The sequence below is a fragment of the Dendrobates tinctorius genome, unplaced genomic scaffold (assembly GCF_039654945.1).
Source record: "Dendrobates tinctorius isolate UK_male_01 unplaced genomic scaffold, ASM3965494v1 ptg000150l, whole genome shotgun sequence".
In the NCBI taxonomy this organism is placed as follows: Eukaryota; Metazoa; Chordata; class Amphibia; order Anura; family Dendrobatidae; genus Dendrobates; species Dendrobates tinctorius.
The window spans coordinates 3,462,316-3,482,789 of NW_027361817.1; the positions used below are offsets into that span (position 1 = coordinate 3,462,316).

A 20,474-nucleotide genomic window follows, 5' to 3' on the forward strand; every position below is an offset into this window, starting at 1 on the left:
GTGACCAGGGCTGTGGGGAGGAATCTGTGCTGCACTTTATGTCCATAATCAGTAGTGACCAGTGCTGTGGAGATGAATCTGTGCTGCTCTTTATGTCCATGCTCAGTAGTGACCAGTGCTGTGGGGAGGAATCTGTGCTGCACTTTATGTCCATAATCAGTAGTGACCAGTGCTGTGGAGATGAATCTGTGCTGTACTTTATGTCCATGCTCAGTAGTGACCAGGGCTGTGGGGAGGAATCTGTGCTGCACTTGATGTCCATGCTCAGTAGTGACCAGGGCTGTGGAGATGAATCTGTGCTGTACTTTATGTCCATGCTCAGTAGTGACCAGGGCTGTGGAGATGAATCTGTGCTGCACGTTATGTCCATGCTCAGTAGTGACCAGGGCTGTGGGAAGGAATCTGTGCTGCTCTTTATGTCCATGCTCAGTAGTGACCAGGGCTGTGGAGATGAATCTGTGCTGCACTTGATGTCCATGCTCAGTTGTGACCAGGGCTGTGGAGATGAATCTGTGCTGTACTTTATGTCCATGCTCAGTAGTGACCAGGGCTGTGGAGATGAATCTGTGCTGCACGTTATGTCCATGCTCAGTAGTGACCAGGGCTGTGGAGATGAATCTGTGCTGCACGTTATGTCCATGCTCAGTAGTGACCAGTGCTGTGGGGAGGAATCTGTGCTGCACGTTATGTCCATGCTCAGTAGTGACCAGGGCTGTGGGAAGGAATCTGTGCTGCTCTTTATGTCCATGCTCAGTAGTGACCAGGGCTGTGGAGATGAATCTGTGCTGCACGTTATGTCCATGCTCAGTAGTGACCAGGGCTGTGGGGAGGAATCTGTGCTGCTCTTTATGTCCATGCTCAGTAGTGACCAGGGCTGTGGAGATGAATCTGTGCTGCACTATATGTCCATGCTCAGTAGTGACCAGTGCTGTGGAGATGAATCTGTGCTGCACGTTATGTCCATGCTCAGTAGTGACCAGGGCTGTGGGAAGGAATCTGTGCTGCTCTTTATGTCCATGCTCAGTAGTGACCAGGGCTGTGGAGATGAATCTGTGCGGCACTTGATGTCCATGCTCAGTAGTGACCAGGGCTGTGGAGATGAATCTGTGCTGTACTTTATGTCCATGCTCAGTAGTGACCAGGGCTGTGGAGATGAATCTGTGCTGCACGTTATGTCCATGCTCAGTAGTGACCAGTGCTGTGGGGAGGAATCTGTGCTGCACGTTATGTCCATGCTCAGTAGTGACCAGGGCTGTGGGGAGGAATCTGTGCTGCACGTTATGTCCATGCTCAGTAGTGACCAGGGCTGTGGGGAGGAATCTGTGCTGCACTTTATGTCCATGCTCAGTAGTGACCAGGGCTGTGGAGATGAATCTGTGCTGCACTTTATGTCCATGCTCAGTAGTGACCAGGGCTGTGGAGATGAATCTGTGCTGCACTTTATGTCCATGCTCAGTAGTGACCAGGGCTGTGGAGATGAATCTGTGCTGCACTTTATGTCCATGCTCAGTAGTGACCAGGGCTGTGGAGATGAATCTGTGCTGCACTTGATGTCCATGCTCAGTAGTGACCAGGGCTGTGTGGTCGGTGTCTGAGGTTTGGCTTACTGACCTCACAGCACTTGCAGATCTCCAGTACAGTAAGGCGACATTGCTGACCACAGAGCCACTGTGCTGTTTATAACTCATGTAATCTTCTTTTTGTGAATTTTTTCAGCTGCATGAAGACCATTGCTCTACAGCTACTATGGGCATCGTGCAGATCCTCACTAAGTTGCCATCTTGCTCCCTGGCATCAGGCTGGTTAGTATCTTTGCAACCTGTGTGCAGACAGATTTGTCTGACTCCTTACCGGACTCCAACAACGCACCTGCTATCATCCCAGAGAGTACCGCGATTCAGGACTGTCTCTGACTATGCCAGTGCTGGTCAGAATTCACCAGTCCCAGATGAGGACAACTTTGGGACATTGTCCAAGAAGTACTCCTCAAGATCTGTGTTTAGGAAATCATCTCCAGAGCTCCAGGACTTTAGATATGAGGAGGATGAGGAAATTACTGAGGACACGCAACCCGCTCATAAAAAGTACAGGGGAAGAAGAAACACTCCGTACTGGTACTTCCTCCAGTGTAAGGCCAAAATAAAGGAGGGCAAGGTAAGAATGTCTATATTGTTATTGTAGTGGGGATCCGCAGGGGAGGGATCTTACATCACAATGCTAGTTTATAATGAGGCATGCCAGAATATCTACCGTATTTCTTCTATATGATGTCTGATTATGGCAAATATTGTCCTGAATGATGGTATCTGGCTAATAGTAACCTAAACGGTAGGGTGATAGCGTCACAACACCTAAGAAACACAGCGAAGCCTGGCAAGTGTCCGGATGGAGCTGATAGCCATTTAGGATCATGGCCATGACTGTAAAAGAGGATTTGCAGAAGTTGCACTTGTGCCACGCTTTTTTTTTTTTTTTTTTTTTTACACAGCCCAGTTTTGCTTCAATTTGAAAAATCATGTCCAAGACCAATAGAACAAATATTTACAAGTGTTTTTAAGAAATTGCTGCTGTTTTTTATTTGGCTTGGTCTTTTCCTTCTGTTATTATTGCATTCTCTGTCTTTTTGCTTCTTGTGTTGCATTTGTGCATTTTTACAGGTTTTCTTTTGTTACTAATCGCAGTATGTTTTAAGCTATGTGATTTATTTATTTCTCTTCCTTTCCTTGCCTTTTCTATGGATTTTAGCACAAGAAAAATGCACTTTAAAAAAAAAATCATACACATATGTTTGTTTCAGAATTGGCATGTGGTGCCATCTGTTTGTTTAGTGGGGTAAAGAGGGAGAAGGTGTGCAAGACGGGACGTAATTGTGAAGTGCTGGGTCCTGGATGCTTGTAACCCCTCTATTGCTCTCCTCTGAAGATGTGTCCCCTCTTGTGTGCAGCTGGCCCAGGCCCTGGAGCTCTTCGAGGTACAGATGCTGAAAGAGGAGCGGCTGCAGCCTGAAGAAAGCAACTACACTGTTCTCATCGGAGGATGCGGAAGAGTGGGATATGTGAAGAAGGCTTTCAAGCTGTATTCAGATGTATGTACCGGGGTTCAAGCCTATGGGTCAGTCATTGTGCCATCCATGGGTAAAGGGATTGTCTGGTCTAAATGAGTAAGTCTGCAGTCACTCTGTGTGACTGTAGACTTATGAATCCCCCCAGAGCATGCACTCTGCATGGCGAGGATTCACCGGGTTCTGACCTGAGACGGGAAGGTAAGTATGAGTTTTACATACTCCTGGGCAGTGAGCGCGGCCTCGCTCCAAACACTTGTATGGAATGAGGCCGTGCTATCTAGTCGGCCCTGCCCACTGGTCAGCAGGGTCACTAGACTGGGTGCGGCCTTGTTCAACACAACGGGACCCGTTGAAGCGCAGAGCACGCAAAACGGCTGTCGTCCATGAAGTGTCCGCCATTCTCTCGCTGTGATTTTTTTTAAGTACTTTAAAGTATTTTTACACGGACGATGAGTGCCACCTCTCTTTGCTTATTCAGAACATGGAACACCCCAATAAGAAATAGACTAATAACGTATTGACGGCTTCGGCTGATAGTCTAAGGCTGGTTTCACATTGGCGTTTTTTTGTGCAGCGCATCGTGCGCGTCCATGCACATGCATCATCCGTACCTATGTTTAACATGGGGTGCGCATGGTCTTGCGTTCGCACGCGTTCGTATGCGTTATCGTGCGCATGCATTTTTTCAAGGGGTGCGCTTAGGCGCGCCAGACGCAACCTGCTGCATTTTCGGGTCCGCCAAAAGGCGCTAAAAAAACGCATGCGCCCGCTTGCACACGGAATGCAACAAAATAACGCATTACAGTCTATGGGAACGCAGGCGTGCGCATGCAAATGCGTTTGTCTGCGTTTTCGTGCGCATGCGTTTTTTGGCGTAAACATGTGTAGACACTGGTTTTAACCCCTAGAGAAAGAATGCACATAAAAAACGCAAACGCATGCAAAAACGCATGATGCGTTTTTTGCATGCGTTTGCACAGCGCTTCGTGCGCAATTCAAAAAGGCGCAAATGTGAAACTAGCCTAATGTGTATGGGGGCCCCCGACAATTGACTGGGCAGTTAATGATCCGGCATAACCAATCATTTTGCTTTCCCAGAGATAAAAGTTGCCGCTAGACATGTCAGGAGTGCTGTATATGGGAGAGGCGATCAAGATGGCTGCCGTACAATTGTTCAACCAAGAGCCATCTAATATGTGTGGCGGGCTTACAGGGCTGATCTGTGACCCTATGATAGTGAGCCATGATAAAACAGCATTGCATAAAATATAAGGAAGCAGCTTCTGTTCACATGGGTGGGATTTGCCCAGGTCAGTGCTGTGCTCATCAGACCCTGCTCAGGGCGCTGGAGTCACATCTGTACAGCATGTTACCGAGTATAATGCAGTGTTTGTAACAAGCACAAGTAATGGGAAGATTCCCACACTCGTGTGTCATCAGAATAGGAAACAGCTCGATAAATAAAATAAAAGATTCTATGGCTTTATGACATTGTAATACTGGGGCATGTCCTCTAATGAATATACACACTATTGTGACATCATTACAATGCAACCCCAGCTATAAAGAAGTGATGTCATCATCACCGTAGAGCACAGACTGGTAATCGTTTATAGCGTTTAATGGGTTCATGCCAAAATTATCGTACTAACATTTATTTACCCTGTGAAACAGCTCTTAAAGGGACTTTTCTGTTCCACAAAACTGCTGTTTCTGGCTGCAGTTTGTTAAAAAAAAGCAAACCGCTTTACTCCTCCTCCCCAGGTCCTGCGCCAAATCTCTGCTGCTGCTCGTGGTGTCAGATATTGTCTGCACAATTTTAACAGCAGGAGATTATCACTAGAGGACTAGTAACCCTTTTGCCAGGTAGTCCTCCGTAATAATGAGTTCTGTATATCCCCACCCACAACACAGATTAACACCATATCTGCAGGTTAATTGTGGTTTTTCTAGTGACAGGATCACTTCTCCTGTAGATTTAGCAGTTATTGAGGGTGAATGATTAGTACAAGAGACAAAAAAATGAATTCTAAGTGGCAAAAGAAGCAGGTTTATCTGGTAAGATGTATTGCAAAGTGTATTATTTTCACTTGCACTATTGATTAATGAAAAGAAAAGTAGAGATACTTTTTATGTGATAACTGTTATTTCAAGAACCTTTGCATAAATCAATAATATTATCAAATATGTCTAATATGCTTCTTTCTCCACTAAAGAGCCACTTCTCCTCCCTCCTGCTTCCTAAAGTCATCATTTAGTCAGACATACAGCTAAAATCCATCTGTATCAAAATTAGATGTCCTTCCAAGTCCTTAAGGATCAGATTAGAATGGAGCAGGAGCACAGTGATAGAACAAGAGGGAGAGACGGGCAGAGCGCACTGCAGCTTCTAGTAAGTGGTTTATCTCACTTCAGTGCTCCGCACTCCTATTCAACCATTCTCTACCGCCTAGCTGAAAGATAACTGAAGCATAGAGCTAGAGCTTGCAGACGGAAGAGCTGGTGACAATTGCAGGACATGAAGGGGCCAGAAGAGTGTTATTCCTCTTACATACACATAGCAGCAGCCACAGGATAGGACTGTTCTGCCTGAAGTGTTCTTCCATGTAACATTCATTGCACACGCTGACGACTGTCCATCAGTGTACAAGCTGTGGGGATCTGACCGAGGCAGCGCACATTTACATGGATCTTGCTGTGAAGGCGTCAGCGCCCCAGTGAGCACCACGGACCACTTGTTCTGTTAATTGGGGGACCAATGACGTAATGCAATAAAGTGCCTGTGCGTTATCTGATCATCCCCTGCGTATTATGTTCCTCCATCATTATATACAGTTATTATAGTACAGACTCATTTCTTGTTACAAAATGTAGATGAAAAAGAGAGGTCTGGTTCCCACGGATGCCACGTATACTGCCCTGTTCAATGCCTGTGCGGAGTCCCCATGGAAAGACTCGGGTCTACAGCACGCACTGAAGTTGCGGGATGAATTGATGGACAAAAACATTCCACTTAATCCCATCACTTACCGGAGTTTGCTGAAAGTCTGCACGCTGAGCTCAGGGCTACAAGGTAGTGGTGAGGTATTCAAGGTAAGTCACAGTCCAGGTCAGCCACAATGGAGTCCGTATAACAAACCCCTAAGTAGGTTACTGGGAGCGAACAGCATCATGGTAATCATTCCATAGGGAATCCAGCCTTCTCCTGAATCACCAGCGCACCATGTCTGGGCACCACCAGATACAGTGCTTCTGTGAGGACCAGTGGGGTCACTTACTAAATGTGGGAAAGGAGGATGGCATTGTACTATCTGCTACTAACACTTCCAGTGCCAGCACAATCATTGGGGAGATGGTGCAGTGGAGTAAATTTGTCAGCTAGTTAGTATGTCACCTATTATGGTGGCACACGGACCCGCACAGCACCGGTGTAGCACTGCACCCATCTCACTGTTAGTTTTCCTGCACGGGCTCTGGCCACTCAGCTGTGCTGGGAACTGCCCCACTTAAGTGACGATTTTGCATGACTCCTAGCAGCGCTGCTTACATTTATCTTAAGCTGTAATGTCACAAGCTGGAGACTAACAAGCTAATATTGTCTGCTTGGATTTTAAGGAAATTGCACAAAAATTTCGTGTCACCGGCCCTGAAACATACAACGTTCTGTTTATGGGATGCATAAAGGATGAAGAGCTGGGCTTCCTACAAGCTCTGCAGGTATGGATTGGTGCCTACACCCTCACATTCTACATCTGCCGGGATGTACCCTTACACCGCACGCTTACCAGGGAATTCTTTGCAGGTATGGATTGGCGTACACACACTCACATCCTACATCTGCCAGGTTATACTCTTACACCGTAACTTACCTGGGAATTCTCTGCCTATATGGATTGATGCCTACACCCTCACATCCTACATCTGCCGGGATGTACCCTTAAGGCCCCGTCACACACAGCGATCTTGCCAGTGACCGGCCCCCCTGCCGGTTATTGCTGATCATTCTCGATCGGCCTAGGCTGTTTTTCGATCTCTGGTCTCCCGCTGGCCAGCATGCATCGCTGCGTACGGCATCGAGAGACCAGCGATCAGCGACGCTGGTTTCTAATGTAAACATCGGGTATCCAGAAGCCGCGGCTCCCGCTGGTTTCCAAGGTAAACAGCGGGTATCCAGGAGCCGCGCGGCTCTTGGATACCCGATGTTTACAGTAGAAACCAGCATCCAGCATCGCCCCAACGATCCCATCATGTCGGATCATTGGTGGGATCGCTGGGACATTGTTATATGTAACGGGGCCTTTACACCGCACGCTCACCTGGGAATTCTCTGCAGGTATGGATTGGTGCTTACACCCTCACATCCTACATCTGCCGGCCTATACCCTAACACCGCACGCTTACCTGGGCATTCTGTTTTACAATTTGGACATGATGACCTATGCAGAAACATTGAGAAAACATGGAGTAACTTCATTTTACTAATACACATGTTTTGCTGAAATGATGACGGGTAATGCCGGCTGAGGTGTGACTTGGATTCACTATATAAACTGATGACCAGTTGTCACTCTGTTAGGCTAGGTACACATAACGTTTGTGGCCATTATCGGGCGCATACACAAAGAAGGAGTGTGTCCTACAGTGGCTAGTGTCAGGATGGGTGATGACTCATGAGTCATCTGTCCACCATAGGGAACCCATTGTAAAGAAATGTATACCACGTGGCAGAGGTTGCTGTACATTTTTTAGAGAATAGTAAAAATACTCCTCATAGTATTTTTGATTAGTATTTTTAGCCATTTGTTGAATATTATTGAAGAGGCAACAAATTGTTCTATGCTTAATCCCTTTACGATCTTTGACGTATATTTACACCAAAGGTTGTGACCCTGCCTTTCATGTGGGCTCGCACACTGAGCCCACTTATTTCCCCACACATGATGACTGACTTAATCAGCCATCATGTGCCTTGAACAGACGTGGATGCAGCAGTGTTCCGCCCGCAGCTGTTAACCAGTTAAATCTTGCGGTCAATCTATGACAGCTGCATTTAACACGCCGGCCGGAAGAGCATCATACATCCCGCCCAGCGGTGCCCCTGTCACGTGATCACAAAGGCGTCTGCTGAAGACCTGTCATTAGGATCCTCCTGTGGACCAGCGTTCATAGGAGATCATGATTTCTGCTATACATAGCAGTGTATGTATAGCACAAGTGATCGGACGATTGCAGCTTTAAGTCTCCTAAGACTATGGAAGTCGGTAAAAAGTGAGATAAAAGGTTTTTAAAAATATAACCTTCCCCCACACACACAGACAAAAGTTCAAACCACCCCCCTTTTGTGTCATTAAAAAAACAAACAAAAAAAAACCCCCCACAAAAATACTTTGGTATCACTGCATTCAGAAATATCCAATCTATCAAAATCTAAAATTAATGAGTCCATTCTTTTAAATGGCATAATGAGGAAAAAAAGAACGAAACGTCAGAATTACGTTTTTGTTTACTACCACAACATTGCACTAAAAGGCAATCAAAACATTGTATCTGCCCCAAAAATGGTATCAATAAAAATGTCAGCTCGGCATGCAAAAAATAAGCCCTCTCCCAGCCACGTATGCTGAAAGATGAAAACGCTGCGTTTCTCATAAAATAGCGACATAAGTGAAAACTTGTTTCACCATTTACCGTATATACTCGTGTATAAGCCAACACGAGTATAAGCCGAGGCACCTAAGCCAAGAAAAACTGGGAAAACTTGTTGACTTGAGTATTAGCCAGGTGCGCATTGTCCCTTCATCCCCATCCTTGTATGCATGGCTCCTTATCTCCATCTTTATCCCCATCCTTGTCTACATGGCTCCTTATCCCCATCCTTGTCTGCATGGCTCCTTATCCCCATCCTTGTATGTATGGCTCCTTATCCCAATCCTTGTATGCATGGCTCCTTATCCCCATCCTTGTCTGCATGGCTCCTTATCCCAATCCTTGTCCGCATGGCTCCTTATCCCAATCCTTTTATGCATGGCTCCTCATCCCTATCCTTGTATGCATGGCTCCTTATCCCCATCCTTGTATGCATGGCTCCTTATCCCAATCCTTGTATGCATGGCTCCTTATCCCAATCCTTGTATGCATGGCTCCTTATCCCCATCCTTGTATGCATGGCTCCTTATCCCAATCCTTGTATGCATGGCTCCTTATCCCTATCCTTTTATGCATGGCTCCTCATCCCTATCCTTGTATGCATGGCTTCTCATCCCCGTCCTTGTCTATGGTTCCTCATCCCTGTCCTTGTATGTATGGCCCCCATGAGAAAAGCATTAAAAAAAAAAATCCTACTTACCTTCCCTGCACTCTCTCATGTGAGTGCAGCTCCTGCGGCCTGACGATCACGTGTCCCCGCTCATTAATGGAATGAATGAATCTTCACCTCACTCCACGCCCATAGGAGTGGAGAGACATGAACATTCATTACCTTAATGAGCAGGCACCCATGATAGCCCACCAGCTGCTGGAAGCCGTCGGCTGTAACTGTGCCCGCTATAAGAGAAATGAATATTTGTTGCCAGTGCGGTGAATATTCATTTCTCTTTAGCAGCGGGCACCGTGACCGCCAACGGCTCCTGCCTCTGTCACCCGCCGCGCTCCCTCCCCCACTGGCTTCTGGGGCATTGACTCGTGTATAAGCCGAGGGGGGCGTTTTCAGAACACAAAAATGTGCTGAAAAATGCGACTTATATACAAGTATATACGGTAAATATAAGAAAAATCTATAAAATGTTTGCTATCTGTGTACTTGTGCTGACCTGGAGAATTATATTACCAGGTCAGTTTTACCATATCATGAACATGGTAAGTAAAAAAAAAAAATGTATAAAAAAAAAACAGTTGTGGAATTGCAATTTTTTTCAAAGCACTTGGAATATGTTTCCTGCTTTCCAGTGCATCACATGATAAAATGTAGGGTGTCGTTCAAAAGTGCAGCTCATCCCACAGAAAACAAGCCTCGTGGGGATGGAACAATAAGGTATGGCTGTTAGAATAAGGGGAGGAAAGAAGCCAAAGCGGAAAATCTCAGGGTCATGAAGGGGTTAATATAATAACATAATAAAAAAAGATTTATTCTAACCAATCTATCAAAATGGCTGCAGGAAGTATATAAGGATGTGTAGCTCACAAACTCATAAATAGTTATTCATTTACAATGGGATCTAATTTACGCATGTACATAGAGTATTGAGTATGTGTTTGGAAGGTTTCATAACTTTCCTTGCTAGGCAAAATTATAAAAAAAGAAAAATGACGATTCATGGACGGAGGTGATGTTAAACCAATATTACAGTGTCTACTAATAACTAGGAAGAATTCGGTGGAGTCTTGTCAGAGCCAATGTTCACGATGATCCCGGTCGCTGCTGTGTACGATCTAGTCCGGAGGCACAGACGCCGGTGGCACGCTCCCATCATCTCTGCTGTATGTGATCAGACCTCTCCTTGTTATCCTTTACGCCGTTCTATTAGTCTTTCCATCACAATGTGGTGGGCTATCACTACAATATGCCAGCATGTTCTCATTAGTGGAGGTCTGCTTTCCCTTACACCTCTGACCTTAGATTTAGATTGAAAAATCATCCAAAGGGGTTGTACCAAGTTTCAAAGATCTCTCCTATCCGTAGGATTGGAGTAACTTTACGATGGATGGGGGTCCAACTGCTGGAGCCTCCCAAAATCTGAAAGCTTGGGATGTGCAAAGTCCTTTGTGAATGAAGCGATGCTCGATCATGTGCACTGCCGCACCATTCATTGTCTGTGTACCAGAAAACAGCACATTTTCTCCAGCGATGAAGATTGCAGGTGAAAATTAAAAACTTGCTTTTATTAATCCAGTGTTAAAACATAACATGATTAAAGAAGTTGTCCACTACTATAATTTTTTTTTTTTCATAAATCTTGCTATTATGTGCCACTAAAAACATGCAGTGTTTATTTTAGCAATATTACCTTTTATCATCCTCTCGCAGCACATTTTCAGTGTTGGCTCCAGCTCTCATGGGGTTAATTGACAACTTCCTTAGATAGAAGGATGGATGGATGGATGGATGGAAATAAGGATAGAAAGAAGGATTGGTAGATAGAAGGATAGATAGAAGGATAGTTAAATATGGGATAGATAATCGATAGATGATATATAAATATGGGATAGATAGATGATAGCTAATTATGGGATAGACAGATAAATGGATGATAGATAAATATGGGATAGATGGATGATAAATATGGGATAGATAGTTAGGTATATCTATCCATATATCTATCTATCCATAGATATATCCATAGATATATCTATAGATATTTCCATAGATATATTTATAGATATCCAGCCATATATATTTAAAAAAAATTTGAAAAAAAAAATGGCGTGGGTTCCCACGCAATTTTCTGCACCAGAGGGGGAAAGCCGACGACCGGGGGCCAATATTTGTAGCCGGGGGCAATATCCACGGCCCCTTCCTAGGCTATGAATATCAGCCCGCAGCTGTCTGCATAGCCTTTACTGGCTTTTAAAATAGGGGGACCCCCAAAAAATGACGTGGGGTCCCCCTATATTTTATAGACAGAAAGGCTACACAAGCAGCTGCGGGCTGATATTCATAGCCTAGGAAGGGGCCATGGATATTGGCCTGCCCCCCGGCTACAAATATCAGCCTGCAGCCGCCCCAGAAATGGCGCATCTCTAAGATGCGCCAATTCTGGCACTTAGCCCCTCTCTTCCCACTCCCGTGTAGCGGTGGGATATGAGGTAATATGAGGGGTTAATGTCACCTTGCTATTGGAAGGTGACATTAAGCCCAGTTAATAATGGAGAGGCGTCAATAAGACACCGATCCATTATTAATCTTATACTAATAAAGGGTTAAAAAACACATAAGAATAAAGTATTTTAATTAAATAAAACACAGCACGGTTTTCATCTTTTTATTTAACTCCCAGATCCAAGCGACGCCCTCGTCTCCTAGAAAAAAACAAAAAATAATAAACCAACCGTATACTCCCTGTCCGACACAGTCCAATTAATAACAAGGGTCCCACGACGATCTCCCCTATAGAACAGTGACATCAGGTGATGTCACTGCTCTATGGGGCCTCCCAGTGATGAACTGACAATGCCTCTTGCAGTCCATCACTGAGGTTACCTGAGTTCAGAGTCTCACTTTACAACACTGCTGCGTGAGAATTAGGGCTAGGGTTACGGGACCTCTTTCCCAGAGGAGGGATACACAGTGGAGGATTACCTTCTCCTGTCATTTCAGTGCTGGTGCCCCTGGAGAGCGGTCGCATCAGCTGATGCGGCAGTTCTCCACGGGAGATCATCGTGGGACCCTCGCTATTGATTGGACTACGACGGAAAGGTAATGTATAGGTTGGTTTATTATTTTATGTTTATTACAGATCGATGGCTTCGGGGAATTAGGTGTGTGCGGTGAGTACGTACTCTGTTATGTGTTGTATGTTCTTTATGTTATATGTATGTTCTGTATATGTTCTGTATGTTCTGTGTTGTATGTTCTGTATGTTGTATGTTCTGTATATGTTCTGTATGTTATATGTATGTTGTATGTTTTGTATGTTATATGTATGTTCTGTATGTTATATGTTCTGTATGTTGTATGTATGTTCTGTGTATGTTATATGTTCTGTATGTTATATGTATGTTCTGTATGTTGTATGTTCTGTATGTTAGATGTATGTTCTGTATGCTATATTTTGTATGTTATATGTTCTGTATGTTATATATATGTTCTGTATGTTTTATGTTCTGTATGTTATATGTATGTTCTGTATGTTATATGTTGTATGTTCTGTATGTTATATGTTCTGTATGTTATATGTATGTTCTGTATGTTATATGTATGTTCTGTATATGTTCTATATGTTATATGTATGTTGTATGTTCTGTATGTTATACACTCACTGGCCACTTTATTAGGTACACCATGCTAGTAACGGGTTGGACCCCCTTTTGCCTTCAGAACTGCCTCAATTCTTCGTGGCAGAGATTCAACAAGGTGCTGGAAGCATTCCTCAGAGATTTTGGACCATATTGACATGATGGCATCACACAGTTGGCGCAGATTTGTCGGCTGCACATCCCTGATGCGAATCTCCCGTTCCACCACATCCCAAAGATGCTCTATTGGATTGAGATCTGGTGACTGAGGAGGCCATTTGAGTACAGTAAACTCATTGTCATGTTCAAGAAACCAATCTGAGATGATTCGAGCTTTATGACATGGCGCATTATCCTGCTGAAAGTAGCCATCAGATGCCTGTTCTTAGCTGAGAGGAGTGGTACCCAGTGTGGTCTTCTGCTGCTGTAGCCCATCTGCCTCAAAGTTCGACGCACTGTGCGTTCAGAGATGCTCTTCTGCCTACCTTGGTTGTAACGGGTGGCAATTTGAGTCACTGTTGCCTTTCTATCAGCTCGAACCAGTATGCCCATTCTCCTCTGACCTCTGGCATCAACAAGGCATTTCCGGCCACAGAACTGCCGCTCACTGGATTTTTTTTCTTTTTCGGACCATTCTCTGTAAACCCTAGAGATGGTTGTGCGTGAAAATCCCAGTAGATCAGCAGTTTCTGAAATACTCAGACCAGCCCTTCTGGCACCAACAATCTTGCCACGTTCAAAGGCACTCAAATCACCTTTCTTCCCCATACTGATGCTCGGTTTGAACTGCAGGAGATTGTCTTGACCATGTCTACATGCCTAAATGCACTGAGTTGCCGCCATGTGATTGGCTGATTAGAAATTAAGTCTTAACACACAGTTGGACAGGTGTACCTAATAAAGTGGCCAGTGAGTGTATGTTCTGCATGTATTTTTTTTTTTTTTTTTACATTCAACACATTAGCCGGATGATGGGACTACTATTGTCCCATCATTGGCTAATGTGTCACTCACTGTCAGGGTAGCAGGCATAGCCGGATGGGACTTGTAGTCCCATCAGACGATGCCTGCATACAGACACACACAAAAGCTACTGTCACACTTAGCGATGTACCAGCGATCCCGACCAGCGATATGACGCGGTCAGGATCGCTGATGCATCGCTAAGTGGTCGCTAGTGAGCTGCTACACAGGCAAATCTCACCAGCGACATCGCAGGGGTCGCTACTTACCTGTCAGACGAGGCGATCCTGACGTCCTCCCGCCCGCGTCCACGCGTCGCTTGTCTCCACAGCAGGAAGCTGACGACGAGAAACGGTCCAGGACGTTCTCGCGCGATCAGCGATAACCAGCGGGGGAGCGGTCGGAGGGAAGTATCACACATAGTGATGTCGCTAGCAATATCGCTATAACGTCACAAAAACCAGTGACGCTATAGCGATATTGCTAACGATATCGCTTAGTGTGACAGGCCCTAAACACACCCACAGCCCTGCACAGACCGGCAGACAGCCCACACAGCCAGCAGAGCCCCCCCTCGCAGACGGCACAGCTCCTCCGCAAACAGCCGGCAAACACACAGCCCCCCGCCCGCACACACAGCCCGTCACTCTGGATGGGAGCGACAGAAGCTGCAGAGCGACGGGGCAGCCTGTGACGTGCGGTGCAGCTCCGCCCACACACTGCTGACACTCTTGATGAGTGACAGCAGAGGCTGGGGCACGCCTGCTATTGACGTCACGTCAATTTTCAGAGTCGGCAATTTGACGTGACGGCGAATATGAGCGGCTGCTGCAGCCTGGAGGTCACGTGACCCGGACTCAGCTGCCTGCATAGCGCCGCTCACAGGCAGTATTGGCAGCACAAGGCGATGACAATATTCATTAGGGGCCCCGGGAGAATACAATGGGGGGTTAATAAAAAGTAGTGGACAACCACTTTAAGGCTCTTAGCTGAAACGCGTCGGTTGTTTGTCATGGATAATATCTCATGGTGAGCAGTGCATTTATGTTTTAACATTGCATTAATGAAATCAACTCTTTAATTTCCCTTCACCCATGACAGCAGACCTGAGAGGGAAGGAACCTACTGAGACATAAGGGGTGGCACCTCTCCCCCGCTTCAGTTGGGTTTCTGTCCTGGAAGGAATCCCACTGTTGGAGGTGCCTGTCATGGGCGAAGAAAGGGAAAAAAAAAAAAGGGACCCAGGCCCGTCCTGGCACGGGAAGAACAGGTATCTTACCTGTAGCGCCGGCCGTCAGGTGCTGGAGGCACAGTCCCCGGTGTTCCCCTGGGCTCCGGGTTCGTGTGGGCGCAGGTGGGTTCCCGGTGGCTCCAGGGAGACCCCACCGCGCCACCCTCCCCTCGCGCGCCGCATCTCGATCCCCGAGGGAGGGGAGAGACGCAGGCTTCTTCCGGCCGCTGACGGCGGTGCAGTGGATTATGAGTGCGCCGGCTGACGTCAGCAGAAGGCGACGGTGTCATGGCGCTGGGTGCGACGCCGGCCGGCTTTTCTGAAGCGGTCGGCCGGTGGTCGCAGGGGGGAGGGTAGAAGACGCCACCAGGACAGAGGCTGCATATAAACAAGGACCAGCGGCAGAAGAAACGGTGGAAAGATGGAGTCAGAGCAGGAGAGGTTCTTATCTCTGCCTCCCTCACAACCCTCGGGCTGCAAACATGGAAGCTGCTCAAGCAGCAGCCACCCCAGCCGCAGGTCGGGAGAATCCTCAAGGTCCAGAGAGCACAGGTCACGTGCTCCGACGCAACCTTCGAGTCCGGTACCCTCGATTACGGGTGGTGAGTGATCTTCGTGAATGCTAGTATTATGTTAATAGGGATTCTCTGTTGTATGTTTTACCCCGTAGGAAAGGCCCAAAAAAGAGGAAAGTAAGAAGAATAATAGGGACTGTGCTATATGTAAAACTCCCCTAGCAAGAGACTGGCAGAAAGATCTCTGCGCCACTTGCCTTCAGCGGACCATGGCGGAGGAAGCGCCTAGTTTCGCAGCCAATTTGATATCGGCACTGAGGTCAGAAATGGAGGGTTCAATTAAGACCCTATTGAAAAAAGGGAGGAAAAGTAGGAAAAATCCCCCTAGTTCTTCCTCAGATTCCTCATCAGCCTCGTCTCATGCGGAACAGGCATCCTCCTCAGACTCCTCAGACAGTGACACAGGGGGCAGGCCATGTTTCCCAGTTGAAGACACGGATGCTCTCCTAAAGGCCATTAGAACCACAATGGGCCTACAGGAAGAGAAGGCGGCTAAAACCCTAGAGGATGTTATGTTTGGGGGGCTGCAAGAAAGGAAAAAACGGACCTTTCCAGTAAACGAGAAAGTCCAGGCGCTTATTGAGAGAGTGTGGAGGAAACCTGAAAGATCAGGGGCCCTTCCCTCCACCTCTAAGAGACGATACCCCTTTGAGCACAAGGATGCAGAGATATGGGACAAAGTCCCAAAAATAGACGCAGCAGTATCCAGGTCTTCAAAAAAATCGGCCCTGCCCCTGGAAGACTCAGGGGTTCTTAGAGACCCGCTGGACAAGAAGGCGGACTCATATTTGAGGCACGCGTGGGAAGTGGCAGCAGGAGGATTAAAGCCGGCGATAGCGGGCACCTGCACGGCACGCTCCCTCATGATCTGGCTGCAGCAGTTAGAAGAAAAGCTAGCATCAAAGGTCCCAAGAGAGAAGATATTAGCAGATATGTATCTCTTGCATGGGGCAGCAGCTTTTTTGGCAGATACCTCGGCGGACTCTATGAGGTTGACAGCTAGGGCAACAGGATTATCAAATGCTGCCAGGCGCGCGTTATGGCTTAAAGGCTGCCCGGGTGACCTGCAGTCTAAAGCTAAACTGTGCTCTCTCCCCTGCGATGGTGGGTTCTTATTCGGCAAGAACTTGGACGATATCCTGGAGAAGGCAAGCGATAGGAAGAAAGGCTTCCCCAGGTTCCCGACGAAACAAGGAAAACAGCCCTTTTGGAGGGGAAGATTCAATAGAGGGAGTCCTCCGGCAGACAGGAGAAGATGGGAGGATAAAAGGAAAAAAGAGTCGGGATTTATGTTTGGTGTGGGCACCTCCACCTCAAAGAAATCGCCACAATGACGCCAGTATTCCAGTGGGGGGGAGATTGGCACTCTTTTTCCAGGCCTGGGAAAAGATCTACTCCAATACCTGGATCCTGGGCATCTTAAGAGAAGGCCTGAGAATCCCCTTTGTTCGCTGGCCAAAAGCCTGTTTATCATTACACTTATCAGGAAGCTGACCGAAGAACAGTTGGCCTTGGAAGCAGAAATCCTGAACCTGATAGACAAGCAGGTACTTTACGAAGTCCCAAACACACAGGAAGGAAGGGGGTTCTATTCACCCCTTTTTCTGATAAAGAAACCAGATCAATCCTTCAGGACGATTATAAACCTCAGACGGCTCAATCGGTGGATAAAAAAAACAAACCTTCAAGATGGAGTCAGTGGCTACGGCCGTAAAGCTACTACATGTTTTATGGCCGTAGTCGATTTAAAGGATGCCTATTATCACATCCATATCCATCCAGATTACCAAAAATACTTAAGGGAAGCTCTTTATATCCAAGGCGTACTGAGGCATTTCAGTTTCAGAGCTCTTCCATTTGGCATATCCATAGCCCCGAGGGTTTTCACCAAAGTCATAGCGGAGGTGACAGCCTTCCTCCGGATTCACGATACGGTCATAATACCATACCTGGACGACTTCCTTATAGTGGGCAGCTCAGAGGACCACTGCACGGCACAGTTGAGCCGGGTGACCGACACCTTACAAGAATTAGGGTGGATAATAAATTTCAAAAAATCAAAACTACAACCCCTAAAAAAACAGACCTTCCTGGGATTTATCCTGGATTCAGAACGGCAGGCATGTCTGCTCCCAGATACCAAAATAGAGAAGGTACAGAATCTGGCTTTGGCTGGCCGAAATCAACCATATATGGCATTGAGAAAGGCGATGTCTCTACTAGGTACCCTGACGTCCTGTATTCCGGCGGTCAGATGGGCTCAATTTCACACCCGACAACTCCAGTGGGAGATACTATCAGCGCAAAGATCGCTAAGAGGGTGTTTAGAAGGAAAGCTGGCGCTTTCCCTACAAACCAGAGACTCTCTCAACTGGTGGCTGGATGGTACAAACCTGGCCTCAGGAATACCTTGGGACAGACAGACAACAGATGTGATTCTAACAGACGCAAGCTCCTCGGGGTGGGAGGCACACCTAAGGGGTCACGTAGGCCAGGGCTCCTGGACGCTTCAAGAAATGGGGGCATCTTCCAACCTGAGAGAACTGTGGGCAGTGAACAAAGCTCTAAGTCACTTCATTCTGCTACTCAAAGGTCGCAATGTCCGCATCATGTCGGACAACAAAATAACGGTGGCGTACATCAACCACCAAGGAGGGACGAGATCACACTCCCTAATGAAAGCGGCAAGCGACATTCTGAGCACATCAGAGCAACACCTACACTCCTTAACAGCCTTGCACATAAAGGGGGCAGAAAACATAGAGGCAGATTTTCTGAGCCGCAATACTCTGAAGCAAGGAGAATGGGCGCTAAATCGGTCCATTTTTCAAAAAATAACGCAGCTTTGGAGGAAACCAGTGATAGACCTCTTTGCCAACAAGCACAACAGGCAAACAGAAAGGTTTTGCTCTCTAAACCCGAGGGAAAAGCCATGGGCAGTGGACTCATTGCACATTCAGTGGAACTTCAGACTAGCTTATGCGTTCCCCCCAGTGGCTCTGATCCCAACAGTTGTCAAGAAGATCAGAAACGATCAAGACAGGGTGATTCTAATAGCCCCTTTTTGGCCGAAAAGGCCCTGTTTTTCTCTACTACAAAGAATGTCCCTCTCCGATCCATGGGTTCTGTCGGAAATCCCGAACCCACTAGCTCAAGGCCCAATATTCCACGCTCAGGTCAAAGGATTCCATCTGATGGCGTGGAATTTGAAAGGTTGCTTTTAATAGAGAGAGGGTTCTCCCCCGGGAAACCGGTGACGACTAACATCTACAGCAGAACATGGAAAAAGTTCTTACAGTTCCTAGGTAAGCCGTTAGAACAAGAACCCCCGATTAACGCCATCTTGGAGTTTTTATAATCAGGGTTGCAGCTGGGGTTAGCGGTAAACACGCTTAAAGTTCAGGTGTCTGCACTAGGGGCGCTCTACAACTTGGCAGCAAATAGATGGGTAGCCAGGTTCATTAAATCCTGCCATAGGGCTAGGCCTATCCCAATACCCAGAATATCCCCCTGGGATTTAAACCTAGTACTAGAGGCCCTTACAAAGGAACCATATGAGCCGTTACATCAGCTGCCCCTAAAGTTTCTGACCCTAAAGACGATCATTTTAGTGGCCCTTACATCGGCTCGTAGAATAAGCGACTTGCAGGTTCTCTCGGTAAATACACCCTATACACAAGTTTTTCAGGATAGGGTGGTGTTAAGAACAGACCCCGCTTATCTGCCTAAGGTAGCATCAGATTTCCATCGGGGTCAGGAGATTGTCCTCCCATTTTTCTGTGAGAATCCAAAAAATTCGGTGGAGGAAAAATTCCATAGTTTGGATGTCAAGAGGGCCCTGTTAGAATACATAACAGTCACTAGCCAGTGGAGGAGGTCCCAGTCCCTATTCGTAGGTTTTCAAGATGCCAGGAAAGGCTATGGGGTTTAAAAAGGGACCATTGCTAGATGGATTAGGGAGGCCATTAGTGTGGCCTACTCAGCTAGTGGTGTTCCGATTCCTGACGGCATTAACGCTCACTCCACCAGAGCCGTGGCGACCTCCTGGGCTGAAAAGGCAGAGGTATCGATTGAACAGATTTGCAAGGCCGCTACCTGGGCCTCACCTTCAACCTTCTTTAAACACTATAGATTAAATCTATCCTCCTCTGCTGACTTAACCTTTGGTAGAAGGGTGCTGCAAGCGGTGGTCCCTCCCTAAGGTGTTTCGAAGTCTCCAAAAATCTCTCTGGTGTGCTGTGATGGGTGAAGGGAAAACCACCATGGTTACCTACCGGTAACCGGTTTTTCCGGAACCCATGACAGCACCCGTATATCCCCCCCCCCTTTTCACCGTATGGGTGTGCACAATTAGTAGGGTGCTTTTGAGTTATGTGGTGTTGGATTAACATTTACTAACCGGGAAGTCCTCTCAATGCTCTGTAACCCAACTGAAGCGGGAGAGAGGTGCTGCCCCTTATGTCTCAGTAGGTTCCTGTCCTGGCGGGGCGGATCCCTCTCTCAGGTGTGCAGTCATGGGATCCGGAAAAACCGGCTACCGGTAAGTAACTATGGTGGTTTTTCACCTGCTATGTTCATCGCTGGAGAAAGCGCGCTGTTGTGGCCCATTACTGGCATCAAAAATATGTGTCCCTCGTGATGGAGCCATGATTTCCTGGCTGCTGTCCTGTAAAGTGCTTCTGGCTATGGT

At 46.8% G+C, this 20,474-nt stretch overlaps 1 protein-coding gene across 5 annotated transcripts in view; it reads left to right on the top strand.

Annotated features, from left to right (window-relative positions):
• The window catches only part of PTCD1 (pentatricopeptide repeat domain 1), a 116,386-nt gene that overhangs the window by 78,036 nt on the left and 17,876 nt on the right, over positions 1-20,474 (top strand). For all 5 annotated transcript variants that reach the window (XM_073546682.1, XM_073546684.1, XM_073546685.1 and 2 more), the window contains exons 2-5: positions 1,717-2,154; positions 2,945-3,085; positions 5,939-6,157; positions 6,680-6,781. In XM_073546682.1, the coding sequence (XP_073402783.1) occupies positions 1,717-2,154; positions 2,945-3,085; positions 5,939-6,157; positions 6,680-6,781 (900 nt within the window). The remainder of the gene's footprint in view (positions 1-1,716; positions 2,155-2,944; positions 3,086-5,938; positions 6,158-6,679; positions 6,782-20,474) is intronic.